Source organism: Myotis davidii, unplaced genomic scaffold, assembly GCF_000327345.1.
Source record: "Myotis davidii unplaced genomic scaffold, ASM32734v1 scaffold292, whole genome shotgun sequence".
Classification (NCBI taxonomy): domain Eukaryota; kingdom Metazoa; phylum Chordata; class Mammalia; order Chiroptera; family Vespertilionidae; genus Myotis; species Myotis davidii.
Genome location: NW_006285042.1, coordinates 3,724,841 through 3,736,132, shown reverse-complemented (window position 1 = coordinate 3,736,132; position 11,292 = coordinate 3,724,841). Strand labels below are relative to the sequence as shown.

At 42.0% G+C, this 11,292-nt stretch overlaps 1 protein-coding gene across 1 annotated transcript in view; it reads right to left on the bottom strand.

The window, feature by feature from the left end:
* LTV1 (LTV1 ribosome biogenesis factor) overlaps window positions 1-2,803 on the bottom strand; it is a 13,051-nt gene extending 10,248 nt beyond the window's left edge. Inside the window, exons 1-3 of the mRNA XM_006755393.2 lie at window positions 2,618-2,803; window positions 1,280-1,411; window positions 29-202 (exon numbers count right to left, since the gene is read on the bottom strand). Coding sequence (XP_006755456.1) covers window positions 29-202; window positions 1,280-1,411; window positions 2,618-2,620 — 309 coding nt within the window. The 5' untranslated portion in view covers window positions 2,621-2,803. The remainder of the gene's footprint in view (window positions 1-28; window positions 203-1,279; window positions 1,412-2,617) is intronic.
* Between the last annotated feature and the right edge of the window lie 8,489 nt (window positions 2,804-11,292).

Sequence of the window (11,292 nt, the reverse complement as noted above, 5' to 3'; positions counted from 1 at the left end):
TCTCACACAAATTGTTGAAAAGTCTTACTGAAATTACTGGAGTTTCTTCGTTTTCATTTCTCCTATTGGGTACACTGACTGTACTTGTGGGAATCAGCTCTGAGGGCCCGGACGGTTCCTTCAGATGCTGTAGGTAGTCATAGTCGTCATCGAAGAACACTCCATACTTCCTCTGTTCTGCTCGCCTCTCTTCATCATTTTTCTAGGATAATAAACAAAATGGAACTACTACCTCTTCCAAAATTAAGGCACAGGAACCTTCCAATGAGCACAGCTTTCAGAACAGGAGGCAGATGGCACATGGACACTGTGGTTGACAGGAATGAGACAATGAATTCTTGACAAATTCAGGAAACACAGAGCTTCCAAACTATTTTGTCACATAAAATTAAAATGGAACCAATTCCTCCTTTCAGTAGATGTTTCTGTGCAATAATCCAAGCCAAGAAACACACACACACACCCCAATTTGTTTTATCATAGTGTAGGGGCCTTGAAAGGTTAAGTATAATTTCTTGTATTTATACACAAAGAAAAACTGGCTTTACTAAAAAGCTAAATAGGCCCAATGTTCCCCAACACTTCCTTTCACATTACCCATGCTTAACAAGTATACTGACTGCTAATTAGCACATCGACCCTTTAAAACAGTGGTTCTCAACCTTCTGGCCCTTTAAATACAGTTCCTCATGCTGTGACCCAACCATAAAATTATTTTCATTGCTACTTCATAACTGTAATGTTGCTACTGTTATGAATCATAATGTAAATATCTGATATGCAGGATGGTCTTAGGTGAACCCTGTGAAAGGGTCGTTCGACCGCCAAAGGAGTCGCGACCCACAGGTTGAGAACCGCTGCTTTAGAAGCTCCCTAGTACTTTCTAAAGCTGACTTACGAGTTGCAATGTTTTGCATTTCATGAGTGACCAGAAGGCAAAATGCAGTTCCTGGTTATGAAACGAAAGGCCCTTAGGGAAAGCAGCGACTGAGCTGTTGGTTGTGCCCCAAATAACATCAGGCAGTACTGTAGCTGATGGCTTAGTACATATTTACCATTACGCAGGATGTGCTCACTGAAACATCCCAAATAAAGGCGATTTATCCTCTCACTCAAAATGAGTGTGCACAACGTAAGCATCAGCACATTTACTGAAAATTAAGTCACAGGTTTTGCTTCCCTGAAGATCAGTTACTTGAAAACAGCAGCTGGCTGGGATAATTTAAAACCACCTACAGTCCGCCCACACACTCACTGGCTGAAGAACAGCAGCACCTACTTTCTGTGTTGGCAGCAGGACCCTCTGGGGTGCAGTCTCATCCGCTGCTAACGGATCTCGCTGGCTCCGGTGGACCAGGTGGAAGGACACAGCTTTCTTCTTCTCTATGAAGGGCTTTTTCTTCCTGTGAGGCTTCGGGGGACAGAAGCGGAACACGCCATGAACACAGAGCCCAGACCCCTGTGGCTTGTGTCACCGTCCGCGCGGGCATCTTCGCTAAGTTAAGTGAAGGATCAACAGGTTTTTTGAAACCTACACTTGTAGGGCAGGCAACATCAAGTCTGTTCTCGAAACACCTACACTCACCTTCCTCCAACAAACAGCTGTGGGCACCTACTCTGGAGGCAGACCTTGTCATGGGCGCTGGGGTACAGCAATGACTAAGTCAGACAAGCCCCTTTTCTTCCCCAGCACATCATCAAGAACAGTGATTCCGGGTAAAGAGAAGAGAAAGACAATGTTGTGCAAAATGACTGAAGAGTGACTTTAGCCTGCGTACCCGGAGGTCCCGGACAGGTTGGACCAGGACAGCTAGCCTGCCACCAGGAAACCTGGGGAAGGCAGATGCAAGCAGGGTGGGGCCTTGACTAATGAGTGTCCCGACTAACGAGTTTTTCGAGATACGAGCCATCTCTCCGCCGATTTTTTGCTTTGAGTTGCGAGCTAAAATTCGGGTTAGAGCCAGCTTCAGATACCCCACCGCTAGTTGGCGCAGCAAACGTCACAGTGAACGCCACAACATCAGGCCAGCATCACGTGTCTCACTCGTTCACTTTTTGATTTGACATACGAGCACTTTGAGTTGCGAGCTCCGTCACGGAACGGATTAAACTCGTAAGTCGAGGCCCCACTGTACTGTGTGCAAACAGCATAACTCAGTGAGACTCGCCATTCCTTTCTACGTGTTTATTCCACCAACCCACCCTGATTTTTCTACGCTGAGAAGGCATCATCCCAGCTGAGTATGCCGCCTTGCTTCGGGGCGAAGATCAGGCTCTTCCACAAGTTCCTTCCCTCAGAGCAAACTGACACCCGCCCTCCGCCAGACCCGTGCAACAGGGGGCGGTGAATCTGCGCCCAGCGTGGCAGAGGTTTTCGGGGTAAAAGGAAGGCTATTCTCCAGAGAGGCCCTTGGGCGTGCAAGACGCACTGTAGGCGGCAAAATGTGCCCCAGGGGGTGAGGGTGACCCAGACCGGGCCCTGCGCCGCGAGCCGCCTGCCCGCAGCTTCGGACCAGCCCTCCCGGCTCCCGGCCGCAGGGGCCACGGCACCGAAGGACCCAGCCGCGCTTCCGCAGACCCAGAGCGCCACGCCCCCCAGGCCAGAGGGCTCGCCCACCATGTTGCGGCCGCCGGGCGCTCACACCAAAGAGCGGCGACTACACCTCCAGGTCCGGCAGCACCGGACACGCTGCGTCTGGGACGCCGCAAGGGCCAGCTCACCGCGGCGTCTTCAGGCCCCACCGCACGTGCAAACCCGGGACCCGGACAGGAAGTCCTACACCGGCCGTGGAAGCGGACCAATCGCCGGAGAGCTGAAGTCTCGCGGCCGGTAGTGACGCAGGCCTCACTCCGTCCCAAAAACCGCGAGAAGCTCTAGGGAGGAGGGCTGTTCCCGCCCCTCGAGGGCGGGACTATTGCAGCCGGAAGTGAGTCCGCGCCGGGAGGCCGGGAGAAGTCGCAGGCGCCCCTGTGGCGGCGAGGCGCCAAAGGGGGTGTCTGGTTTGGAAGAAGTTGTTTGTATAGCGCCCTGTACCGAGAATGCAGGCGAGGAATCTAGCATCGCCACTGACGGTTGTATTCCCTGCCCATTTCCAACCGTGAAAAACAAAAACAAACCAAAAACCGTGTGCACGGAGGGTGCCCACCATCCCCAGACCCGAAGTTTCAAGTTCCCTCTCCCTGGGGCTGGCGTGGACTCAGTTGCCTTAGCAACAGAGGGTCCTGGGCCTTGGTATTCTCGGCTGCACCAGGCTTCATCGGTTCTTTTCACCATTTAATAAACTGCGTTAAAATGTTCAGTTAACCCCCAAGACTGTTGACAGTAGAGGCATTTGAATTAATAAAATATATTCATAATCTTTCGGGTATTTGCACGCCTATTGTAAAGTGGAAACATTAGTTTATTGTCTAAGCAAACAGGCTAGAAGCACACTCCAGGAGGGTTTCAGGAAGGTGCCCGAGCACTCTCGGAGTTTTTCCTGGGCAAAAGCAGGTGGTGAGGCATTCAGAGTTTCAGCAGCAGATCTTTGCACAAATTTGTGTTTTTCTTCCCCAATTACCCGTCTTTCCAAAGTCTGAGTTATCTTGGATTGCGTCTTTATGTCCTATTACCATTGTGTTAATGGGATATTATTCTTGGATTACAATAAAAATTATAGAAACAATTTAGTACCACTAACTTGTCTTGAGAAAGTGCTTTGTAACAGGAATAATATGTAACACACTTTTATGTGCCAGACATTCATTATAATTAAGCTTCCTGAGGGCAGGTTTAATTTTGGTTTGATCTGTTTTATTTGCTACTTTGTCTATTTTCAGGACCTAGAATAGTGCCTGGCATACATACTCAGTAAATTCTATTGGTTTAAATGAATTGACGTTCTGGCACTTTCTCTGAATTATTTCATGCTTTCCTTACCACAAGACTACAAGAGAGAAGCTATTATATTATTTTACAAATACTAAAACTCACGCATAGGAAGTTAAGTAACTTTCTCAAGGCCACATAAGCTAGTCAGATGGCAGAGCAGGGATTTAAACTCCAGTCTAAGACTAACCACTTAAACACATTGCTTATTTTTTATATTTTAGTAATATTCTGTTATTATATATATATATATGCCTAATATTAACACTAAACACACTATGCTATGCACTTTGTATTCATTATATCATTCAATTCCTTTGATAACCTTGTAAAGTACAGTTAGATAGCTCTACACCTACCTTATAGGTGTAGAGTCTGAGGTTCAGAGAATTGAAATGACTTGCCTAAGGTCACACAGGAAGTGGAAGAGCCTGAATGTGTAGCACATCAGTCTGGCTCAGAGGGCCACACTCTTTTTTAAAAAATATATTTTTTTATTGATTTTTTACAGAGAGGAAGGGAGAGGGATAGAGAGAAACATCGATGAGAGAGAAACATCGATCAGCTGCCTCCTGCACACCTCCTACTGGGGATGTGCCCGCAACCAAGGTACATGACTTTGGCCGCAATCAAACCTGGGACCCTTCAGTCCGCAGGCTGACGCTCTATCCACTGAGCCAAACCTGTCAGGGCAGAAGGGCCACACACTTAACCGTATGCTACATGGCCTCACTAAGGCACTCAGCCAGCAATAGCTGTCCATGCTGCCTTCTAAGTATCCAAGTAGTAGTATACTTCATTACCCCTTTTATCAAATTTATTGTTTTTAATACTCTGATCCAATCATGCAATTTTTCAGTATAACAGTTTCAATATCGACCCTCTGGCCTCAGGGTGAAGTCCAAATTCTTTTTCATGGAAGCCATCAATTTAGCATCTTGTCTCCTTATTCCCCCACATACCATTCTATACCCAGCCTTATCAAACTATTTGCAGTTCTCATGTATCTAAAGAGATTGGCTTTCTCATGCCCATCTAAAAGGCTCTTCCTCTTTACACCCTGTCCTTCAAGAGTTAGCTTGGTTATTTCTGCCACAGGAAGCATATACAGGCATACCTTGAAGATATTGTGGGTTCGGTTCCATACCAGTGTAATAAAGTGAATATTGCAATAAAATGAGTTGTAATCCTTTTTGTTAGTGGAGTGTTTTGCCTTTGATTTGTAAAAAGCGCAACACCTGTGAGGCCAATAAAGCAACGTGCAATAAAACAAGGTATACCTGTATTCTTCAAAACTAGGGCCCATCTCAAATGTTTTCACTGTACCCTGTGATTACACTACTCTGCTCAGTTACACTAAATTGTAAATCCTTATTATTTTCATCTGTTTTAGAGCCAGTCTGCAGTAACCCACTTGAGGGCAAGGACTTTTGTCTTGCCAACTTTACTTTCCCAAGGCATAGTATAGTAAGGACTAGATAATAATTAGTTCAAAGCACTTTATATACATTTACTCATTACATTCCTACACAAGAATTTAAGGAGATATACTATTTTTACCCTTTTATTTTACGAATTAGAGATCCAAGGACAGAAAGTCAAGTGACTTTTGCCCAAGGCTGTGAGGCGAAAATGCAAACCCAGGTGTAGCTAGAGAATCATACTCTTAACCATTACAATACACCGTATTTTAAAAAGCCAACACATATGGGGAGCTTACAAGTGTCAGAGATTGTTCTGTATTTATATTAGCTCATTTAATATTTGTTGAATACAATATCTAGCACAATGCATTCATTACAATGGTTAGAAACAAAACTCATCTTCACACAATGCTATTTCCTGCCATTAAAATGTTATTTCCTGCCATTGAAATCACCCAGAACTGAAATATTGTAGCGATGATAATAAATCCAAACTATACTTCTACTCTCTTATTAGTATGTTCTAATTAATGGCATCTATTTCAAAATAAACAGAATTTCTAGCTTAGTTTGGGCTTTGAAAATGTTCTCATTTTTTCCATCTGAAATCAGCTTGCCTATTGATATTGTGTTTGGCATCTTAGCCTCGATTACATCACATTTAGCGGGGTTCTCCATTAGCATCACTCACGGATCCCAAAGCATCAGGAAACCAGTGTACCCCAAAGAAGAGCAAATTTGCTAGACCCTGAAGCAGCAACTTTAGGAATTATAAATTACTTGCTTGACAGTGTTAACAGAGCTTATGGAGGTACTTAATTTATCAAAAGGGGAGGTGCATCAAGATGGATATAACAGATGGTCACTGTAACATTGTTTTTGATAGAGAAATAAATGGAAATTCTATTAGTAAGGGATTAATGTAAAGAAAACATTTATACTGCGGTCAATTGTGAAGCTGTTCTAAGGAAGATTGATATGGACAAAAAACAGGTTGGAAAAAAAAGCAAGTTGCAGAAGACCATAGTAGATGGCTTTTTTTTTTTTTGGTTAAAAAGTAATAATAGGAAAACATTTTACACAGAAATATCATAGTGCACGCATAGAAAAATATCTAATTGCCTATGTACCAAACTGCCCACAGCAATTATCCACGAGGAGCTGGGATTGCAGGAAACTTTCCATTTCTAATTGAGAGATTTCTTCACTGTTTACATGTCTGCAGTGACCATTTGAAGTATTTCATTGGTATAAAAAAAGTAAAGATACTGAAATATAAAAAACAAAGAGGGGCCGGTTAGATGCTAATATAATCTGCCTCAATAAATATTATTAAAGGATATTCTTTAAAATGGTAAAATCATGACTCATATATATACATAATTCAAGGCACTTTATATACATTTACTCATTAAATTCCTACACAAGAATTTAAGGAGATATAATATATATATTCAAGATTTTATTTAACATGTTAGGAGGGAACTGGTAAGATATTTCAGTTAGTTCAGAAGGCAATCCAAAGAACAGAAACATAGAGCAAGAATATTGAAAAGAATGTGTAAATAGGGACAAAATTGGCTTCTTTCCCAGTGACCTAGGGAAGACAATTGAACCTTCACTGGGCAGAATTTATGTACATGTCTAGAGACAAGAATTATTTTCATTACTGTCAGCTTGCCACAAGTTACAAAATTATAAAATAGCTTAGAGGCAAAGAAAGGTGCAAAGCCCACATAAAGTCAGAATTGGGAGTGCTTATTTAAAAAGTGCATCATTTTTCACTGAAGCACACATTTTTCCTTATAATACTACTAACAGGAGTATGCTTATTATGGTAACTGGAATTAGTTTCTGGTGTTTATTCCATTCTCATTGTATAACCTGGGGAGAGGGGACCTCTGTTTACTCGCCTCAATGTAAAATGGGAAAGATCATGTTATTAATACTCATCATACAGGGTTTTGTTGAGTTCAATGAGAAGTTGTGTGTTAATTACTTGGATCTGTGGCTGGTTGGTGGTCAGGGCTCAGTGGGAAGGAGCAGTTGTCCTCCTCCTAGCAGAGTGTCGATATTCACCTAACTTCATTGTTGCCTCAGGAAGGCCATATCCTGAAACCCGGGCCTCCTCCGGCATCGGGGATTTGTCAGGAAACACAGGCTTTGCCTCAAATCAGGTTTTCATCATGGGAATCTGTTCGCTTGCATCTTGATCCCACTTTCCACTTCCCAGGATCCCAATCCTTTGGTTTCCCCTCAATTTCTGGTGCCTTTCAGGTCCTTCGTATTACATGCTTAGTCTCTTTCCCGTGCGTCTAGCCTCCGGTGACTGTATGTTCTTTACAACTCTTTTTAATGACACAAACTCAAGGTATTGGTTGGCTTTCTGTTTACAGACTTCTGTTCTTAGAGTAAAAAGTGCATGTTTCATTGGGTAACACTTTTTGGAAATGTTAATCCAAATTAATTTTCTCTACTGTGCCTTTTAAATTATAAAATGCATTTTTAGTATTATTTGGTATGTGTTGGTTGCATTCATTCTAGCTCTAGGCTTACAAACTCTTTTTACTGATATAGGGTAGTTAAATCATGCATGTATTTAATTATAAAATTAACTCTGCTTTCAGAAAATGAGAGACTAGTATTAGTACTACTGAGGGATTACATTCCTATTGAGGGATTCTGCCTGTCATTCCATCGGACTGAGGGTTAGCTGAGACATTTACCTACTTTTTTTCCATCACCCTCTTCCCTGTGCTTATAGAGTGAGCATCTCACTGTGCTGAGTGTAATTCGTATGCTTAAAGGTAGGGTTTCTTTTTTTAAAAAAAAAACAAAAAAACCAAACACACAATATAGCACCTAAATGTAAACTAATTTCTTAATAATATCTGGCTTAAAGAACCAATCAAACATTCCACTGATGACGTTAAAAAAGACTATGTTGGACTTAATTGTGATAATATGTCTATATTACATTTGGGGCAATGTAAGTTTTCAAATATAATTTTTCCTTTACAACTTAACCCCCTCCATAAGGTGCTATTCCATTTTATTTAAATTTATACTAACCAGTAAAACCCAGTTAAGTTAAAAATATGTATATCATCTAAAGCACTCAGATGATATGTAAATGAAAAAATTTTATGATTTGGAGACAAATTCAGGTAACAAAAATACAGTTCATTCAATTTTCATTGTAGCAATTTCTTCACAGTCTTAAGCTCCATTGTTAAGGAGCTTGTCCATTGCCACAGCTTCCGTTACAGTGCTGATGGTTCTCAACTTCCTCTCTGCAGCCAAGACGTTTTCTTTGACCTTCTGGACTCATATCCAACAGACTATTCGCATGTGGAGGTCCGAACAGGCAGGCAATTCAAACACATTGAATTTCACATACAAAGTTGAATACCTGACCTCTTCACACCTTCTACCCTCTTTCCCCTCCCTCTGCACCTCCACTCCCCTCTTACAACAACCTCACCTCCGCCGTTCTTTATTTCAACAAGTGGGATCACCACTCTCCACCTAGATATGACACGTGGGTATAGTCTTTACTCATTTCCCAGGAGCAACCATCACTTCAACTGTCATTAACTCACTATGTCTCTCCATTCCAATAGTTAATACCTTGATCGAGGCCGCCATCACCTCCCAGCAAAATTATAGCAACAGTAATGGTCTCCACTGGTGTCAGATGGGCACTAGACTTATCAGTAGGGATCACTTAAGTTACACACACACACACACACACACACACACACACACACACACACACACTCTATGCTATACACCTGAAACTAATGTAATATTAAATGTTAATGAAAAATTAAACATTAAAAAAAATCAATGGTCTTTGTGTGTCTAATATTGCTTCTCCAATCTAGTCTCTACACTGTGGCCAGAATAATTAGGGAACATCTGAGATGTTATCTGAGTTGACCCCTCTTGCCTTAAGGATAAATTCCATCTCCTTTAGAAGGTTTACAAGGGCCTTTTAGGTTTAACCATTGTGCTCTTTAGTTTTCCATGCCTTTAGCTGCCATCTTCAGCTCCTTCTTCATAGTTACTTGCGCCATCCTGAGCACAACTATAGCGCTCTGGGCTCAGGGACAAAGAAAACTAGATAGTGGTGTGGGACAGACACATCTAATGTGATGTTATTTAAATGAGTTGGGTCTAGTCAGAGAAACAGAATATTTTATTTTATTTATTTATTTTTTTAAAATATATTTTATTGACTTTTTACAGAGAGGAAGGGAGAGAGATAGAGAGTCAGAAACATCGATGAGAGAGAAACATCGATCAGCCGCCTCCTGCACATCCCCCACTGAGGACGTGCCCGCAACCCAGGTACATGCCCTTGACCGGAATCGAACCTGGGACCTTTCAGTCCGCAGGCCAACGCTCTATCCACTGAGCCAAACCGGTTTCGGCAGAGAAACAGAATATTTTAAAAATGCAATAGCTGGAGAAGACATGTGAATCCTTCCATAGAGGGATGGGTGGGATGTTAATAAACAGAATTCCAGTTGGAGGAAAGGCGTGAAAAAAGTTGTAATATTGGAAGAGTGCATAATGTATTTGAGGAACAATGAGCTTCATTTGATTTGGCCCAAGTGAGAAGTAAAGGAGTCATTTGGAACGGTGGCTTGTGGCACTACATTAAGTACCTGGGAGTTTTCCAGTAGGCAGAGGGGACTCACTGGAAAATTCTGAGTAGAAATAACATGAGAGTTGTCCACTACAAAGAACCATGTGGTAGCAGGGTTAAGAATAAATTGGTTGGGGAAGACTCAGAGTGGTAATTACCAAGATTTCAGGGGTAATCAGGGACGGAACTAAAGCCATGATGAACTTACACTGACTGTGGGGAAGATGGTGTGCATAGCTTAAGTTGGAACTGCTGAATTTTCCTATCTGAACAATTAGGGGCAAATTCTCCCCAATGTGGAGTGCCTTTTACTCCAGCTTGTCTGACTTGGGCCAACCAAAGTCGAAAGTCCACCCAAGAGCAAATCCTTAGGTCAATACTCTCCTCCCTGGGATATTTGTCTAATTATGAAAAGTTAGCACATTAACAGATTTTTTTTCCTCCTTAAAATCTCTAGAAATGGTACCTTTTTAAAGCAAAAAAGCAGAAAACTTCACATAAACTTTAGGTTCTTAGCCTTTCTCTAGAATTTTATGTGTTCTTTATAGTGACCATCTTTTAAAGGGCCAAGAGCTCCAAAACTCATAAACAGGACTCTTGTCTGTGGATAGCAGTTCAGTAGCAGCATCTCCATGCAGATGTCTGAGTTGAGGTCCAGCGAAGCGTTCAATCACAATAAATGCTATGCCATCAAACCACCGTGTACAATAAAAACACTGCCCATTTCTTACCTCCATTGGGTTTTGGAAAGTAATGTTTCAATGTAGAACCTGATTTAGTTTGAACAAAAATTGAAAGTAATTGTTGAACCACTACACCTACCTTGGGAATGTACTGCTAATTTTTAATAGCATACTTGGAGCCAATTTTTCAGATGTTCCTTTTAAATGTTTTGCTCCTAATCTTATCATACATCTTCAGTCTAGAATAATGGTATACAAATTGCTTTTCAACTTCCCCCTCATACCTCTGCCCTTGTCCTGGAGTCAAGGGAGAATAAATGACTATTCGTAACCATGGTTGGAAAACATGAAAAGTATATTCCAATTCCTCTTCTGGTCAAAATATGTTCCCAATCTCTCTCCTGGCTTATAATACATTAAATAGTAAGCATAATGAGGAAGTTTGTTTATTTTCTTTCTTTAAAATATATTTTTATTGATTTCAGAGAGGAAAGGAGAGAGAGAGAGAAAGAAACATCAATGATGAGAGAGAATCATTGATTGCCTGCCTCCTGTAGGGGCCCCACAGGGGAACCAGTCCACAACCCAGGCATGGGCCCTGACCAGGAATCAAACTGTGACCTCCTGGTTCATAGGTCAATGCTTAACCATTGTGCCACACCA